At 36.9% G+C, this 20630-nt stretch overlaps 1 protein-coding gene across 1 annotated transcript in view; it reads right to left on the reverse strand.

Moving 5' to 3' along the window:
* Window positions 1-20630, reverse strand: part of nek7 (NIMA-related kinase 7) — a 119647-nt gene that overhangs the window by 39953 nt on the left and 59064 nt on the right. The window contains exons 5-6 of the mRNA XM_056447599.1: window positions 12361-12471; window positions 7354-7462 (exon numbers count right to left, since the gene is read on the reverse strand). Coding sequence (XP_056303574.1) covers window positions 7354-7462; window positions 12361-12471 — 220 coding nt within the window. The remainder of the gene's footprint in view (window positions 1-7353; window positions 7463-12360; window positions 12472-20630) is intronic.

The raw sequence follows: 20630 nt of genomic DNA on the forward strand, positions 1-20630 counted from the left end.
GATTAGCCTTATAAATAAAAACCAACTCGCACATGTCTTGCATCTGCGACTCGTGCACGTAATTCTGTTGATTCACAAACTACGCATGAAGTGAAAGCGAAAGTCTCTCTGTGTATTTTTCTTGAACACTTTAATGTATTGTGATGTAACGTAATGTAAAAATTTCTCAGAGAAGGAAGTGGGCCCCGAAGTGAAAAAGATTAAGAACCCCTGCTTTAGATGACACTTTTCAAGCTGAATACAAGTACATTGAAAAATAATATGTAAAATAAAGTCAAATATTACATACTGTAATCATGGATAAGATTCAAGAAATTAGTTATTAGAAAATAGTTATTAAAACTATTATGGTTAAAATTGTGTTGAAAAAAAATTATAATAATTCACTCAGTTATACAGAAATTGGGGAAACAATATACAGGGGGCTAATAATTTTGACTTCAACTGTATAGCACTATGGTACTTGCACCACCTCTACTTTAAATCCAAGCTTAAGGTCATATACAGGGCTCGAAATTCCGACCGTTTTGGTCACATACGCTCCCGAAATTTTATCTATGCGACCTCAAAATATATTTGGGAGCATTTGTGTGAGTGCATAAAATTGATGTCATATGACCAGTTTTCACAGCAAAATGTTCACCACATGCATGGAATCAGGGGGCATTCATGCATTAAGCATCTTTGCACCTTAAACACCAAACGCAGCCCTCAGTAATGGTTTACAACAGTTGACATGTCAACTCGCTGCAGTAAACAAAGCCCGCAATGCCTGCCCCGCCTTCAAGCTCTTCTTATTGACCCACTGTGCTATAATAGAACATGAATGGATTACTTAATATCAGCTGTCAATCACTCAGTTTCGATGACAGGGATCTACAGTTGCGAAAATGTAAAGGTCAGGATCTGAGAGAATGAAAACAACACTGGCATATTCAGTTTTAGAAACCACCTAAAGTTACAAATAATGGTACATCTGATTAGTGATCATGTAATGAATGTCAATCCAGCACTTACACTTTTCGAAGAGTGGATAAAAGACTTCCAGTGGTTAAAGTCCGCTATGAAAATGACTAATTCCATTCACTGTAAATCCGGGGGGACGGAGTATTCAGGTAACCGTGTTTGCCACTGAATCTACACATTTTAAGCTCGAGATGTTCTAACGTTATTTAATCCTTCATTTAATCATCACAATCCTGTCAGTTGTGCAACTGACAACGCATTCACCATTGCTCAAGAGCATGCATTCACCGAGATAACTAATACTGCAGCTCATGAAAAGACCGTTATTGCTATTAAGATGACGTATGCAATTAATAAGTTATTTGTCAATAGCATCTGTGCAAAATCAGACACCACCCGTGAGAACAGCACAGATATTATTGTTAATTTAGTTAATCTTATTCACGTCAAACAGTGCGTGCAAGGCCGGTGAGCGCATCCAAATTTTTGTTTATTGTTAGTTGTGATTATAGTGTTAATATATAATAGAATCTGTTAGTATAAAACGGTGCTCATAATTTTTGGTGGGTGCGACTAAATTTTGTCTGGTGCACCTACATTTTTGAAGTTAGGAGCACCGGTGCTACCAAGACAAAAGGTTAATTTCGAGCCCTGATATATGTATATTACACACACAAACAATATAAATTTCTGCTTTAATATTCCAAACAAGTTTTGTAAACATAAAATGTGAAAATGTAAATATACACACATAAAATTAAACATTAATGTTGCTGATCAATAGGTAAAACCTAGAGGTTTGTGGCAAAATATAAAATAATACACTTATAACATGTTACAAGTTTGTTTTTATATTTTTATTAAGTGCTTTTAAATTAAACTGGGTGACAAGGTGGCTCAGTGGTTAGCACTGTCACCACACAGCAAGAAGGTCACTGGTTTGAGTGCCGGCTGGGCCAGTTGGCATTTCTGTGTGGACTTTGCATGTTTTCCTTGTGTTTGCGTGGGTTTCCTCCAGGTGCTCCGGTTTCCCCCAGTCCAAAGACATGTGGTACAGGTGAACTGAATAAACTAAATTGGCCGTAGTGCATGTGTGTGAATGAGTTTGTTTGGATGTTTCCCAGTACTTGGTTGCAGTTGGAAGGGCATCCACTGTGTAAAACATATGCAGGATAAGTTGGTGGTTCATTCCGCTGTAGCGATCTCTAATGAATATAGGGACTAAGCCGAAGGAAAAAGAATGAATGAAAGAAAACTGATGAACTAGATTAATTCAGATTCTTATTGTTAATATTATTCTTGTTATTCTTGTTATCATTTTTAAAGTCACGAGTGGTTGTGTAAGGACATTACAGCATATCATATGGTGTATGATTGCGTACTGTATTTGTCAAATAAACTACAATTGGAATTAAATGTTTAATACATTATTGATAATTACTAGGGCTAATTAACATTGCAATATTTTCATTCACTGCCATAAATATTGCAATATAAATGCAATTTCACCAGATGACTTGAATAGCTTGTAAAAAAATTCATGATTTTAGACCAATTGGCATGATTCTGTAGGGGAGTGTATCTGCATTAAATATCATTTAAAAAATTACAAGAATAGTTAAGTACAACAGACAAAAGATGCAAATAAACTACAGAAATTAAATAATCACTGTATAATAATAATAATAATAATAATAATAACAATAATAATAATAACACCGTACCATTTTAATTGAATATAATGTTCAATCATAAATGTTTAATTATATAATGTTCAATTAACTTAAATTTATTGTGCCCAAATGGCTCACGTTTGCTTCAAATTCTTACAGCCAGGCCTAAAAGCACATGCAAATAATAAACATTCACTCTCAAGTTCAAATTTGAAATTACTCTACTACGTTGTAACTCTAATGTCCGGTCAACTATAATCCTAGCTACATTGCAGATGCCTGCGATGCGATTATTGCAGACTCGTTTCAGCATCGATATCGCAATGCTGAAATGGTATTTTGTGCAGTCCTAATGCTTACACTCGTTCAAATGGGGATTCAGCGTCAATGCTTGACAGAGGGCGTGTCTAAAGTTGGAGCTGACGCGATCATCATAGCAGCATCAGCCAATGAAATTAGTCAGCAATCGGCTGCTGTGTGAGCTGGTGTATTTGCATACAGCGATCTTATTGGCTGACACTTCAGTTGGCGCTTGAAAAGTTGAGAAAGTCCCAACTTCTGCAGCAAACAATGGACCCACAATTCAGTTCTGCAACGTTTAATGTCACCCATTCAAAGTAACTGGTAAGCATTGCCGATGACGACCCGTGTGAATGGACCGTTAATGTTGTTTTTTCAATAAAATCTCATTTATGTTAGCCAACTAGCTAACAGTATATTGCAACACACACAAATCAAACATTTAGGTTTACAAGGCATAAAAATAAACAAACAGGATTAACTGTACACATGTACATTTTCCAGCACCAGTTCCACTTTTGTCAACTATGCATTCTTGAGGCCTTGAACAAACACACAAAGGTCAAGTATAAAGAATTCGAATTCCACAGAAATCCACTAAACTTTCTGTGTAAATAGATTGTGAACCTGTTGATCAGATTAAACCAAAAATCACACCCGTCTGACAAATAAATCAAATTCAAATCCAAAAAACCAAAGCCAACATGTTAGAAAACATCTAAGAAAGGTCAACAGAAAGGTTAGCATTAGCGAGGTCTTGCACATCACCTTGGCTCAAACGACTTTCAGGACACGATGGGTCTGGAAGCATGTGCTCATGTTTGATGTCAGACACCTCTGGACATGAACTTTTCCGACATAGATACAGGCCAGGCGCTTAAGAAGAACAAGATCTGATCCAGACTGCCGCTGGCGTGAAAACCCCCACAGCACGGGTTTACAATCAACCAGGGAAACAACCTGAATGTAAGCCGTGGCCTGCAGTAACCTTCACCGATCCTGCTAATACACTCGCTCAGGTTTTGTGTGTTACAATACTTGGACAAGAGTTGCATAAATGCATGGGAACTGGGGAAGACAGTCTCTGGTCACACTGGACAGTTGCGTCATCTTGCTTGTTTTCAAATGGCAAAAGGATGATGCAATGCGCACCGCAGAGTGTCTGGTCAATCTTGTGCATAGCAAAGACCTCAGAGTCTAGTCTCAGAGCTGATGAGAAGCAGATGAGAAGTGGGGCAAGTTTTGTTTGTTCTTTTTGTAACATGCAATATAACACAAGGATGATGTAGCGGGGGGTCAACAATGTCCCAATTAGGGACAGGCTACAATGGTCTATTACTTATCCAACAAATGACTATTCTATTAGCTGGTGGCAAGTTTATATAAGTGGGGAAGAGTGGGGGGGGGGGGGTTAATTGATAGGCATGCGTCATATAATGCAAATATAGATATAACAAAAGACTATAGAATGCACGAGACATGTCACTTGTATTCTTTAGAATGGGGAAATGTGAAACAATAAATATGGCAGGTGAAGCCCCGCCTTCTATTACAGGAGCCAATCAGGGATCGCTATAGACTGACGATTCTCTGATGGAGGGGCTCGGATGAGATGTGAGTTTCTGCAGATTTTGTGTGATTCAATTGTTTAGAAATGAAACTAAAGAGACGGTTGTTTTATTTTATTGGTGATTCCTAATATGAAATTTAATCGTAAGCTTGGCAAGCAAATTTGGAGAATTTGATGTTTCCCCATTCAAACAGAATGTCTGAGCATACCTTCCGAGAGGAGTTTCAAAGATGGCCACCGAATGAAATGACTTGCCTCAAAGGGACTTCGATATAACTCTGAACAGCTGAATAGTAAGAGTTCAGTACATGGAAATGACATAATGTGAGCCTCAAATACTATTGTCACATAATTCTCAAGTAAATCCAATAAGTGTAAAATCATGATGAAAAACAAGTCAATCTGAATAATGATAATTATTTACATTTTTAAAGTTTATATAAGCTTGTATTAAACTTAAGGTTATTGCACACTGAATATACGAAATTTCTGTCCGTAATTTTCGCACGTTAAAAAACAAATTCGACCTAACGTTTCTGTCCGTAATTTTTGCACGTTAAAACTAAAAAAAAAATCGACCTGACGTTGTGTGAATCGTATTGACACACTGCCAAAAATTAACCGGGTTACATTTTTTCTGCTTTTCGGATCCGAAAAAGCGATTTAAGAGGTGTTTTGACAGTTCATAGCCACCGTACAAGCATAGAGCTAAATACAGAATGCCGTCATCAGAGATACAGATAACTTTATGACAAACACAAATAAAATAAAGATAGAACGTGGCGGACAGTACCCCTATATGCTGGATTCAGTGACTGGTGCACCTCTGCTGCTGTTTGGTGTGTGCATATATGTGTGTGACATACTGCCCATAGACATTATAATAGACAGCATAGTCCACTTTCAGATCCGTTGCTTCGACACATCATTGCAACCACCATCTATTATAATGTCCATAGGTACTGCCAGTCTCTGTTTAGGAATTGTTTACGTACGTGTATGAATGAAGTATAACAAGCAATGTATAGATTTTCCATTGATTTCCTGAAACAAACTTTGCATTTCTGGATAATCGTACTAGCGCAGCTCTTTGATAAGGAGGAGAACTGTCTTTCCTCGATGTAGGCTAGTATTAAATGAACACAATATGTAGCCTATCCCTCTTTCTTTTTCTACTTTGGAGAAGAGAGAGGTGAACAAAGTATCACTGCTTAAACTGACTCTGCTTAAACTGATTTGGACTCAGTGTGCAAGGTTCATTTACATGACAAATTTTTCGCATATGATTACGAAAAAAACGCATACAAAAATTTCGGACTTCCGTGTGCAAAGACCTTTACTGTGTATGCAGAACTCTTAGGGGCATATCAACAGTGAAAATGCATGGCACACTGCAATGCCTTTTTTGTTGACATGCGGAGCGCTTTATGTCATTAGGCAACGTCCGATTTAGCTGCGTACTGTGCGCGAGTGTTGCTGTTGATATTGTTATATATTTAATATTCAATAATATTGTGATATTCAAGATTTGTAAAGTCTTACAACTCTGGAAAACTCAAAACAGTGGCCACATGTCTCTCCTCTATCTTTAAAAGTTGTCTGTAGTCATCTTGACAACACAAACACTGATGTCACCACAAAGAAAACCGCACCTCTGTTTTCATTTGATTGGAGAATGAAAAAGATGCGACTGACGTAATATGCTTTTTCCGCTCAGTTCACTTTTTTTCAACTGCGAGCACACGTCACGCAACGACAAATTCACGGCGCAGTAAGCAGTTAAAACGTGAGGCGCGCAGAGCACGTAAGCAGTGCGCGAATCGCTAGCGGTGTGACTTTAAAATTGCACACATCATTTTTAAAAATCGTTGTGTTTGAGCGAAAACCCACCAAGATCAACATGTTTGATAGTATTATTATTATTATTATTATTATTATTATTATTATTATTATTGTGTCTGTTTAAACACGCACACAAAACCCAGAGTGTCCACTTTCACTCCACTTAAAATCGTGTGTAAAGAATCTGTTTGGGGAACATAGTCTATTTATCACTATGGATCATGTCTGACAGTCACGCACTGCTACATTAACTGACTGTTTCGAGGATTGTTTAGGAGGGGCAACGGCCCCTGTAATGGAAAGGAAGGAAATCCAATAATTTTTATATTTATTTCAAAGTGTTTTCATGCCTAAATAAAATGAAAGCCCAGAACAGACTCACATTTAAGAGCAAGGGGCATCCTCTGGTGGTTAAGAGGTATGAGTTGCTTATAGGGAGGATTGGCTCTTTGATGTTTATTGCCACCCTTCATAGAAAGATGGGAAGAAACCTTTGTGGGATGATAGCAGGATAGAATTGTAAAATACAGGAGAATCCCAGGAAAAACGGGATGGTTGACAGGTATGACTTTATACATTGTTAGACTACAAAAAAAGAAAGTTGACTTAATATATATGAAAATTACCCATCGTTTACTTCCTGTATAATTCTGCCTCAACCGATAACAACCAAATAAGGTCATTTAAACAGCGTTGGTCTCCAAAGAAAAGTGATGGCAACCACAGACTTCCATTAACCTTTTCCAAAAAGTTTGTGTGTTCCACAGTAACAAGAAACATAAAATAGAGTGTTTATAAAAAGTCCATGTGATGCAGACACCAAAATGGGATGTCTCAACTTTGACCCTCACATTTATGATTCAGCGAAAGCGTGCAAGTCTAGAATGTAATATTATTACCAGAAAAAATAAACAGAAAGTGATAAACTACCACAAAAGGGTATGTCATGTCTTTTTAAAGGTGTTTTTCTGTATGTACATGTCACTAGCGTTGTGCGTGTACCTCTGTGCATGATCCGGCGGGAGTGCATGTGCTCCAGCGCACTACACAGCTGAACAAAGTACTTCCATACTGTCTTCTCAGGAATCAGCCGCCTTTGTTTCTTGAAATGCTGCAGGCAATAAACAAATAAATAAATAAATATGCCATGATGTCGGTGCAGGCTTTTCATAGACGCATGAAATCTTCGTTAACCCAGAACATCAACCTTCTACTTCTACTCAACCCACAAAAATAGTTTTTTTAAAGGGTTTGAGAAAGTGTTGAAGTGAGAAATTAAATTTTATGTTTTAGTTTTTTTTGTAAATATATTTTGAAATATGTCGGAAAGCGATAACCACTGACATCTATACTGAACCAACCTGAAGTCAATGTCTACCACTTTCAAACATTTTTCAAAATATCTTCTTTTGTGTTCAAGAACAACAAGTGAAAGAGGAGTAAATATTTTATTTTTTGGTTAAACTATCCCTTTAAGCAATAAAGTGCCCCAAAAGCAAAAACTGGGTACTCTGAAAACAACAGAACAGGTTTAAAGCATTGACCATGAACGCGAAGGGCTTTGAGTTTGACTATAATCTGGTGCAGGCTCTAGATTGAAACCCTCTCAATAAACTTTCCTTGCCTTTTCATTTGAAGCCACTGCAATGGAAAACATCTGAAGTTTGTGAGTACAGCAAAAGCCTCGTGGGGAAACAAACATTTGGGGAGACTTTCAAGATTACGGCATACAAGCACTGAGGAACGTCTCCATGCAATTAGATAACGTCAACAAGACCCTTATGCTACAGATGCACAATATATATGTTGTATGTATTCATCTTCAGCTGAAAAATGCAGTAAAATCAATAACACTATGAAAATATTACTGTTTTGCCATTGCAATTTATTTATTACAATGTCGCATGATCCTTGAAAAATTTTATTCATATTTAAAAAGCTCTAAAGAAAGCTCAAGAAATCTTCTTGTAGTCAATAATCTTGCTAAATATTTCTGTGAAAATAGGATGGTGATATCATGTCAAAAATATTTATTTATAATTAATGCAAATATTTTTGTAATAATGATTATTAAGAGCACGCACATTAAATAGTTTTTTGTGTTTGGAAAAACAATGCGTATTAAAGAAACAGTTTAACGCAAGTTATGCATTTTCACAAACAACGTATATCCCTGTTATAATAACAAACTTTGTTTTCTTATGACGAGTGTCATGAGCTCATATTTATTTTTATAGTAAGTTCACAAGCTTACAAAGTTTGAATGTTTAACATAACATAAATATATTTTAGTTTAATTTTACAGGATATTTTTACCCCATTACACTGAATTTTTAAGTTATTATTGATCAGTTGTTGGTATCTTAGAATTGTTAATTTCTGGATGTTTATTATGTACTTGAATATATGACATAACGCTCTGATAATAAGACTTGATTTCTAGAATTTCAGAATAATTCAGAAAAAGATTTTTAAAACCAACCTTTAAATTGATTCCCAGCTTAAACAATTAGCTTCCTAATTAGGGGCTGTTTTTAACGTTTTCACCCCAAACCAGCAACGTTCAAATGCATTTTTGTAATTTTTGCAACAGCGTTTTTACACTGCTCTTTTCCAAGCGTTTTTCAAACTTTCGCAATCGGTAAACAGGTTTAAAAGGGGATTTTTGTTGCCGTTCTCATGTCGAGTCTTTGAAAATAATGGCGTCATGTGATTATTCAGGCAGGTCTGTCACATTAATCAATATATCGACTCATCACACAACACATGGACATGACCTCAATCATTTTTGGTGATGCACTATATATCTGCCATACTGTACATAAAAAAACAATTTTAGCAACATTTTAGCTGCTTGTGCAACATCTCCATCTCTATTGGAGGTGTCAGGGTCAGTATGGGTAAAAAAAGCACAATAGTATGTACTCTAAATTACTATAATATATTTTTATGTGTGCGTCTGACAACTGAAAATAGATCTGGTAGTAGATATCACAGCCTCTGTTACTTATTACCTTGCACTTTTTTGTTAACATGTATTATTATTTATTTAGGATGTGCGTTTTCACATTCTGATTCCTATGCCTATTTATTAAATTGTTAAAAAGACTATAATTTTAATGAAATATTCTTGAGAATACAATATTTTGTGTCCTTTGGAAGAGTGTACTTGCATTGTGATGATATTATGTCGTCATACTGGCATTATATTATCAGTGGCATAAAATGACAATAATAACGCTTATCGCAATATATTTTGGTGCAATATATTGTAAAATAAAAAATAAATATCGTAACAGGCCTATGTGCATGCATAGTATGTGTTTAGGGAGATTTTGATTATAGGGAAATGCAAACAAACACACAACAATCGTAGTAGTACGTAGTAGTGTTTTTGAAAAGTGTCCTGATGCTTTATCAGAAATTTGTGCGTTTAATTCAAACTATAATTAATTCACATTTTATACATACGGCAAATTATACATAGAGACGAGAGCCGAGCCTCAACTAAGGCCACTTCCCTACAGTTTACTAACGAGGTGACACCGCCAAATACTGGTCTGGAATAATCTTAAACATTGTGTTAAGTTTAAACTTTTTTAAATGAGCAAGGGGGAAAAAAAATTCCGTTTTTGGCTACATTAGCTATGTTTCAATTCAAACATGTGAATTAAATTTAGGCACAAAACAGGAAAAAAAATAAATAAATGAATAAAAAAAATAATAACAATAATAAAAATAAATAAATAAATAAATAAAAATAAATAAATAAATGAATAAAAAACAAAAAATACAAAAAAAAACACATAAAAGACAGGCAAATAAAGCATGCTTTTTATCAAAATCATCACTTCCTGATTAACTGACGGCAAATATAAAAAGTAAAAACAGATTTTGCGTGAAGTTGTGAATGTTTTCTTTAATTAATAAATCACTTGCCGAATTCTGACATACAATGAAGACGAATCCTGACATACAATGAACGCGTGGTGTCATTTGAAGTTCTGAGATACGAAGCACAGACGTAATTAATAATATAACAAAGGTAATTAATAATATAATAACACCAATACTAAAACGGTTAAAGCATTTTAGTATGATCAAAACAACATTACACATGTTTTACAGTGTGCTCAGCCTGCTGGTTTATCCATTCACACACATTATCATCACATGATCTCTTATAACAAAATCACATGACTTTTTTTAATGCGCATATTGGAATTTGTTCGATAAATGAGTTTCCATCGTAGTTTATGTGCATCTTTTCTTATCAAACAAACAAGTTGATCCTACTCAGTTATGCGCATACGTTTTTTATGCGCAGTTTCAAAACGTATGCGCATCATGGCGCTTCCATTAACTGTTTACGAGCATATCCAAAATGTGCATAAAAATATGTGGATAGAAACATAGCTATTATTGTTGTGCAAATGTAGGCAAAGTTTTTTTTTTTTTAAGTGTAATTTTTAAAAAGTTAACAGCTTTTTCAAAAGCATTGGGCCTTCTATTAAAACATTTGTATTGACCAAACATCTACATCATGGTTTGTGGGCCAAATGGAACATTTATTCCATTGAATAAACAGATTTCAAGTGTGTTGGTATGACATTTCACGTCAAAGCACAACGTTTGTTTCACAGAAACAGGTGTTTAAACATCAACAATACAAGACAGTGCTTAATAAAACCAACATCTATTAACTCCCCCAAAACACAAAGTGCGACTCAGCATGAAGTGATCCTTTTTAAAACTCTGCAAAATCTCTGAAAGCTTTTAGCACGGTGTTGGCTGGACGAGGTCTACAAGCGCATGAGCTTTCTTCAAAGCGGAACCAAGTATGACGTTACATTACTAATTAGGACAGAATGAAGCTTGCTTAATCAAAACGGCTCAGTAATTATGACCTTTTCACATGCAGCCTCAATAACTGAGCAACTGGCAATGCAGAGTGAACCTACTTGTCGAGGCAGTTAAAAGGGGCCGGGAATTGATTAACGAAACAAAACCGAGGTTATCTCAGCGCAGCGCATTACTCCATTGTGCGAAAGCTCACTCAGCCCGTTTTTTTTTTTTTGAGCCTCATCCCCACCCGTACCTCTTCACAGAAATGATCAGAATGGCGGCGAGCGTACGGTCTCGAGCCCCAGAAAACCTTGGCCCACATCCAAACAAAGCCGGTGGATCTATTCTTCCCCTGCCTTTCTATTTGCATATCAGAGGGCTGTTTGATGTCAATGAGGGAGAGCGCAGCCCCCTCTGTGCCTTTAAAAAGCAAACACGGCACATGCAATATTCTGTAAGTGCATGCAAATGAAGGGGCCATTTGATTTCATTTGAATTCCGAGATGGACAGAGGGAACCGGGGAGGGGGCTGAGACGGAAAAAAATTTATCAAAAAGAATAAAAAGAGAGAAAAAAAAAGTAAAATTTATGCATTCGGAGGTTCTGTTTTACATATGGCTCAATGTTCGGTTGTACAATGGTGGGAGGATTAGCTTTGGTATACACCTATGGCGTGCCATTGTTTAATAAAAAAATAAATAAAACTAATTAGCGCTGTGGAGCAGAAGGGCTGAGAAATCCAGCGGCGCAGTGGAGCAGACCGAAGTAGCTGACGGTCAGGATATTTGCGCAATATGTCGAAGGCGTCGTCATACTAATCCGTCCTGTTCCTCATTTACCGACTGCAAACGCTTTGTTTGTGCTAGGAATGATTTATGCGGGTGGAGATTTGGCAGCGAGGGGTTTTACATGCAGACCATTAAATGTGGAGCATCAGGTTGTAGATGCAAGCTGCAGGGGTTGTCAGAAGAAAAAAAAAAAACGGGATGGCAGAACCAATCGAACGTGATTCTGATAAACAATCTTGTATCATTACCAAAAACGTGGTCTTTGTGTTGTTGTTTTAGCTATGCTCGGTCATCTAGTAACCGGCGTTTGTTGGAATACTCATAGGGAGAGGGAAAAAAAAAAGAAAAGTGCTGACAAATGGGCATGTGTCCTTACCCTTATCATTTGTGAGAGGTCCCCGGCGTCTGCGAGTTCCAGTACTATATTTAGCTCATTCTCTTCAATGAATGACGCGTGGTATTTAATTACATTGGGGTGGTTCAATTGCTGTGGAGAAGAGGGACAGAGGGAAAAGGCAGAGTGTCAGTGACTGTTTAAATATTAACAAGACTCTGTGGGTCAGGAAAGCCTGAGAACATGAAGGCGGCAGAAACCAAAGCAGATGCTTGCATGAAGGTAAACATAACATTATCATATAGAGATGCTGAGATAGTGTCTTCAAAAGCAACTGACTTTAATTTTAGTTGTTTTTGTTTTTTTTTATTTAATTGAACATTGTTTTCATTAGAAATGTAGAATAAAATCTTTATATGTACTAAAAACTGTCAATATGTTACTAATATGTAGGAAATAAGCCAGTAGTTAATAGTGGGAACTGGTACTTGGTTTATACGAGTTTCAAAGATGAATGGAAGCAGTTTGCTAACATATCGCCACTTTCTAGGATTTTCTGTGTGGTCTAAAGCCATAAATACCTTCCTTTAGTGTATGTGCATGGAATTTTTTGACATTTTATTATTATTCGGGTATACTTTATATCTCCGTCATAAAACCACACCTCAACATGAATGATTTCATGCATTTGGCACAAACAGTGGAAGACTGTTTTAATGAAAACTAAACAGAAGTAATGGTTTTTGAAGGTACCGTTGGGACTCCTTTAGTCAATTTGGGTTTGTTCACTCAGCATATTAAGTCACAAATGTAGGGGTGAAATTTGACAATCAGATTAGAGTAATTAAATCAAACTTTTTTCAATTAAGACAACTGCCAAAAATAAAGCAATATATACCAAAACAACAGTTTGATACAGTAATTATTGCTTTCGTGACCACTCTGTTAGATTACTGTAATGCACTGTATGTGGGGAGTAGCTGGTCAGCTATTGTCTGTTTGCAAATGGGGCGAAATGCTGCAGCCCACCTGTTAACTGGTACTCGCAAATATGACCACATTTCCCCCATGTTGGCTTCATTGGTTGCCAGTTCATTTTAGAATACAGTTTAAGATTATTTTATTTGTTTTTAAATCTCTAAATGGTCTTTTCCCATCTCATATCTCTGAGCCGATACACCCATATAAGCCCACTTGTTCCCTCAGGTCTGTTGTTCAACTTCTCCTGATTGTGCCAAAAACAAAGCATAAGCTTAAATTGGTTCGCGCTTTCGCTGTGGTAGGTACTAGACTTTGGAATGATTTGCCGCTGCCCATTAGACAGGGTTCTTCCGTGTTCTCAATTAAATCAGCTCTTAAAACCCTTTTTTTTTTTTCATTGGCAATTGACACTAGTGGTGTAACGGATCACAAGTCTCACAGCTTGGATCACACTGCGTTTTTTGAGTCACGGATCGGACCATTTTTCAGATCAGCAAAGAAGGGAGGAGACAAATGTCATTTGGTTTCCATTTATACAAAAATATTACTGCAAAAACCATTGGTTTTAACAAACAGAACTTAGAACCTGTAATTTTAATAAAAATAAAAATCAAGAAAGAGCCAGCTGAAAATAAGGAAAATATTCAATTCGAAAAATGATCTGTGCTACTGATGATAATGCTAAATATAAAAATCTAACATCCTGTACAACAAATCATATTTATTTTCAATTAACGATTCAACAAGTCACACAAAAAACTTAATGTTTCGTTATTTTATTTTAAATTTTTGAAAGCCTATTCAGTGCACACCTGTCAACCCTCTTGTTTTTCCCAGGATTCTCCCATATTTTACAGTTCTATCCCGCCCTCATCCCGTAAAGGTATTTTCCCGTATTTCTCCCATATTTTTAGTCTTTTTCTGAAGGGTAGCAATAAACACCAGGGGATGCCCCTTGCTCTTAAATGTGAATCTCTTCTGTGCTTTCATTTTATTTAGGCATGAAAACACTTTGTAATAAATATGAAAATCCCTTTTCATTAAAGGTGTCGTCGCCCCTCCAATGAAATTCTCAAAACAGTCATATAGCGGTGCATGACTGTCAGCTGACCTGCTCCATAGTGATAAATAGATGTTGTTTCTCAAATGGATGCTGTCCACGCGATTTGAAGCGGAGCGATAGTCTGGGTTTTGGGTGCGTGTTTGAACAGACATATACACATAATTAATGATAATAACATCTAAAGATGTTGATCTTGGTGGGGGTTTTTCCAAACACAACTAATTTTGTCCTAAATGAGCAGAATAAGTTAGGAAAGCAATCAAATGTTTTCATTATAATGTTAGATGTGTGCATTTTTAGTTTAAAACCCACCTCTGTTATTTAATGTAGTCAAATGAAAAATATAAATAAATGAGAAATTCATTCGTTGCTCTTTAATCAAGAATCAGTTATACAGTGAAGAAAAGATTAATGAGATTTGATAACTCTATTTTTCATAATAGCTATTCATTTCAATAAGGTAACCTGTTTGCTAATTTATTTGCTGCTAATGTATACTGTTTATTTTTTCTTTTGTAAATAATAATAATAACAAAACCTGTTACTGATCGTTTAACTGTTTATTTACAATGGAACAGCTCCAGAAGAACATAATTAGTAATTTGGGGATTTTTTTATGGTGGGGTGGTGGTGGGGCGTGGGGGGTTATCCTTTATTATGGAGGGCAAATTCCTTATTTTCACATCCCAATGTTGACAGGTATGATTTAGTGACATAATTTTGATGGTCGTTTGTCGCCACCCATTGGTTACACAATGTAATTTCTACAACATTCACTAGGGTCAAGTTCCATTACAGGTGATTTTGATCTTTACTATATACATCAGTGTTTATATCTGAACTATAAACTGTTCTCCCAGTACTTCTGTGTTATTTAATTGTTTGTAACTACCTGAAAATGTGTAAAAATTAAATATCTCTCGATCAAACACAGATTTGAATGCAGCACTTAGAAGGATTAATAAACATCTTGCAAATCATTATCACTGATCATTCATGTTGCGCAAGTTTGAATTGAGTTTACAATCTTTTAATGTTTAATTGTGCAGCTTTACACTGAATGCATTACCGCAGGCTAAACAAACAGTAACAGAAAACGCCTTTAATTAATAACCTAAGAAAGCATTTTGGTCCCACCACAACTTTCTCCATTATCATTATATTTTACAGGGAAGCCAAAATGCTTTCACACACGTGATTTGAATGACGCGAGAGGTGATCTCTCTGCAATTGTTATAAATGTTGGATTAACCTACAAGTTCAAAAAAAGTTATTAATCCGCAGATCACATGTGTTCAGAACTGTGGGCTGTGATCCGTACGGAACACAGATACAACCATGATCTGCTACACCCCTATTTGACACCTGATCTTTATAACTGGTTCATTTAATTTATATGCCTTTTTAGGAAGTTTAGCTATATTTTATCTTGTATTTTATGTATTGTATATACTGTTATGCTTATTTTCTTGCATATTTCTGTACAGCACTTTGTCTCACTTCTGTGTTTGTAAAGTCCTCTATAAATAAAGTTTGACTTGACTTGAAGACAACCTATGCAGAAAGTTTAATACCAATAGGGTCAATGGGTTTGTTCACATCCCTCAAGTCTGAGCAATAGTAAAAGTGATGCTTGTCTTGGCAAACGCTACTAATAAACAAAAGAAAACAAATGCACTGAGACTCTGGCTGATGTTAACATTGCAGGCTAGGCAGCAGCAGTGGATGGCAGCACGACATGATACACCCCCTCCCCTCGGCCCGAGCCTTCAGCTTTTTGTTATTTCCTGTTGGTTGGTCAATGAGTAGTAGAGTTGCGATCGGTTCATAGCACTGAAGATGACTGGGGGAAGGGGGGGGGGTGCAAAATAAAAGGAAACAAGTGTATCAATGAGAAGCGAGACAGGCAAAGGCTCTTGCGAACGGGAGGGTGTCGAGCCCCCGCTACGCGCTGTGACACAGCAGAGGGGGTTATTAAAGAAATGTTCATGCCCCGCGCTGATATAGGGGAGGACGTGCGCGCCTCTGTCGCCATCCTGTGACTTTCGTTAGATGTATTTTTGGATCACACAGCTGCAGCGTGTGCAGCCGGCGGTGTCAGCCCCATTCGTGCTTCCCCTTAGCTGGCACATCCAATGTGGCGGACATGAAACGTGGTGCGATGTTGACTTTAATCACGTTAAACGCTGTAATTTCACTCCCGTTTTCCATTGGGAACAATATTAAGCCAACCCTCTGTTTACAACAAGACCGATTAGAGTGACAATTATATTATGCCAACTTGCACTACTGCGAGTGATTTCGCTATCCTGTGGGTTCCTCGAAATGGTAATATACGTTTGAAATGAACTGCAATATTGATCCATTGCAGGAACCCAACTGAGGATGGGTTTAGAAGTGGGACACTGCAGATGTGTGTCAGAATCGTTTGTGTGTTCCGTTAAGATGCAAACAGCAAAACATTTCCGCATAACAGAGTAATTTTTGTTTGCATTGGGAAACAGGAGGGGTCTAAAAGTGACAGAAAAACAAATAGACAGATACGTCGGGGAGGGGCGGCTTGCGTCGGTCTGCCTCATTATTTTGATTTGCGACTCTTTCCTATTTTTCCCCAGCTCTGTCCACTGATGTAGAAGGCATGAGTCTGTGTTCCACGCAAAAGGCTTATTAGCGGCTTGAGGTGAGCTGGTTATAACGACTGAATTCATTAGCGATGGAGTAGAAATGATTGCGTAAAGAAGACAAAAAAAGAAGAAGAGGTGAATGAGAGACAGGAAGAGGAGGAGGAACATGGTAGGAAGAGCAGGAACGAGGCCAGTGTTGCAGTAGCCTTTGACCTCAGTGTATTCGCTTGGCAAAGTGTCATTAAGGAGCGTGACGGTGACCTCCATCACCCCACTAGCACAGTGACCTCTTCACCCGACACCTCTGCTTCCTCCCACGGGAATGAAGGTATCTCCGAGAGCCTGAAAGAGCCACCTTGCTTCTTTTACCTCGTTTCCACAGTGATTTTAAATCGCAGGAGGTCGACAAGGCACTTTATTCATGGAAATCATTGAAAAAATTGAAGATATTTTTTATTATCAGTGCCAATATTTGCTTTGCAAACTAAAGCCCCCCTCGTTCCCACTTTCTGTCAGTTCTCTGCTCAACAAAACGGCAAGACTTGTTAAAACAGTTCATAAAAGATTCAGGAATGCAACAATGACCTCTGTCTGCTAGCCACACTTGCATTTCTGCTTCCATTGGAGGGAATGAAGGGAACTCAGGAGGCCTCTTTGCTACTTTCAACCTCATTTCTGGTCATTTTAATCACTGAAGGATGGCAAGCCACTTTATTTTATAATAAAAAAAACTGTCTGAAAAACTAGCTTTGATGGCAGTGCTCTGACAAGCAGTGTGACTGCGCTTCAGATGATCTTACGTTCGAGTCCTGACTTGAGGACCTTTTCCTATCTCGATCTTCCACATTACTTAATGTCCTTACTCAATGAAGAGGCCAAAAGCCCCCTAAAAAGTTATGGAAGGTGACGAAAAACTGACAATGCACCTATTCATCCTCCACCTCCTCTTTCTCTCTTGAGAAAGCAGATGTCTTAGGAGGGCAGAAAGTTTTCTCACATTGTTTTTTTTCTATCTTATTTCCATCAGTTTGATCACCGATGGCAGGCGAGTCACTGTTTGTATTGATTTCCACCAATTAGATTCCACAATTCAGATTAATTTCACAATTCTGTTTGACCAAATAACCTAGTTAGACGATCTGACATGTATTTGAACTTTGTATAACAAGAGTTTGAGTTCTGGCACTGTCATATTTTCCATTTGCATTCCCACGCTTTGCTTCCTGTAAATTCACTATATTGTCCTTACTCAATGAAAAGGCAAACATTAGGATATTCTGTCTGAGTCACTTGCCTCATTGACAGAGTTTCAACATGTAGCATTGTAACACGTCGGATGACCAGACTTAAGTTTTGGTTTGGGGATCTTATTCACTCTTCTTTCTGTCAATTATTCACACTGTTCCACCAAATAAAAAAAAAAAAAAAACAATAATAATAATAATAATAATAAATAAATAATTAATAAATAAATAAATATTATATAAATATATAATATTTATTTTTTATTTTATTTTTTTTAATATGGTGGAACAGTATCATATATACATCAAATATTTTTAAAAATTAAGGAATGTGACTGTGGTGTCAAGAGTGTAGATTTGCTCTTGACATTGGTGGAGACATACATCTCTATAGCGCACACTTTTAAAAACATGAATAAAGGCTTTAAATGCTTAATAATCCGAATAACAATTAATGAAACACATGCCATGCTGCAAAAGTCAATTTACATGATTTTCCTGCAATCTGACTTTGAGGAGGTATAAATGTAGAGATTTTATCCCGATTTTTTTTTTTAAATCTCGAGAGCCAAAACCAAAACTGAATTACGATTGATGGCACAGTCTTGGTTAATATTATAACGGTAGACTCCAAGCGAATGTGACTTTAAAAACTTGAATCTCTGAAAAGTAGCTACGTCTTGTACAGTGAAGGAGGACTGGAAATTCCTTATTTTGGTGCTTCTCACATCCAAACTTGATTACAGCTGTCGTTAACAGCATAAATAGGCCCAGCCAATCACACTGTCCTTATGTGTTTGAGGGAGGAAGGATCCGAGAAGAGAAAGTGATTTAAGGTTACTAAGAGTAGACGGAGCATCATTTTATTTTGAAGGTGATTACATTTTTGGTGGGGACATTTCAGTATTTGCTGGATATTGGTAGGGACACATCCCCTTTATCCATGCCAAACCTCGCCCCTGTGTGGTGTCACCTTAGGGCACTTTGCATCTTTCCGTTTTATCTCTAATAATGACTGCATTTACAGACACATTCTTAAGCTGATTTTGCTTAATAAGCTAATATGTGCAATGTCATTTAAATGCATTATCACAACTTCTTTTATTGGTTAAAGGTAGGCTCACACAGAATCTGAGCATGCAGAAATCCATAGATTTTAAGCCCATCATTGAATCTATGTATTTACTTGTGTAAAGTTATATTTGTTCAGTTTTTTAACTAATTTTCACTAATATTATTGTGATATTACTATTATTATATTAGAATGTTCATATGATTTATTTACAATATAGTTTGTAAGGTAATATTTTCTGTCATTTAGTAGACCCATATCCAGTTTGAGCGGGTTCTTCTAGAAAGAGGTAGCCAATACCTCACAGTTTCTGATGCTTTCTTGTCTGATTACCATAGAATGTAAACATAGTTTTCTAAGTAGTCAGTTTACTGATTTGCTTGTAACACATAATAATAAGTTACTGAAACAATCAGATTTTTGATAGTTCTCTTCTTATTTCCAGCTTGTAAACACACTTAACATTAGTGCTAAAGGCAGGTAACCACTGTATTGTTTAGTTTTTTCGACAAAAGTCATTGAAAAGAGATCATTTTGTGTCAGAAACAATAGTTTTAGTATGATTTATAGTTCCACGTTAAGTGATTGGCATACCCCATGATGCATAAAGTTCATGTAGCCGATATAGCCAGTGCCTGTGCTGCTCTTGAAATAACACTTCCAAAGGTAGTGAGCTGAGGGGTTTCTATGCTTCACTGTAGGGCTAGGTAATTTGGCCTAAAATCAAAATCTCGACGAACTGAACATTTTAACTCGATTTTGATTAGGGATGCACCGATCCCGATACTTAGATCGCATATCGGTTCGATATCGCATATTTTTGCTGGATCGGGTATCGGCCAGCTGGTACCGATCCAAATCTGATACCAGCTGGTACCGATCCCAATCTGATCTTGAGTGTCTGCTATATTGTGTTTATAAGCCAACTAAGCCATGAAGGTAGCCTATTATAAGGCACTACAAAGTTGTCATGTAGGCCTACTATATCCCAAATGTCCTGAAGCCATTTTACAGTTTAATGTGAAGCACAGATGAATATTCAAGTGGTTAAATTCATGTTCAATTCAGTGATTCCCACCATTCACTCACAATTCAAGCTGCGTGTCGCATTCATGACAACACGAAAAAGACTCCAGAGTCTCCAAGACTACAGTATGTGATGCTGTTAGTTTAAATAATCAGTGGAGAAATGCATTTAGTTTTGCATTAAATTGACAAATTTTGAGTTCATTGCTGTTTCTAAATCATGTTGAGCTGTGTCTGTTAGATCAGCAGATCGCATTCGCAACACTGGAGTAGAAAGGGTTATTTCCTGCTCTTCACACACA

Source organism: Danio aesculapii, chromosome 22 (genome assembly GCF_903798145.1).
Source record: "Danio aesculapii chromosome 22, fDanAes4.1, whole genome shotgun sequence".
NCBI classification, from domain to species: domain Eukaryota; kingdom Metazoa; phylum Chordata; class Actinopteri; order Cypriniformes; family Danionidae; genus Danio; species Danio aesculapii.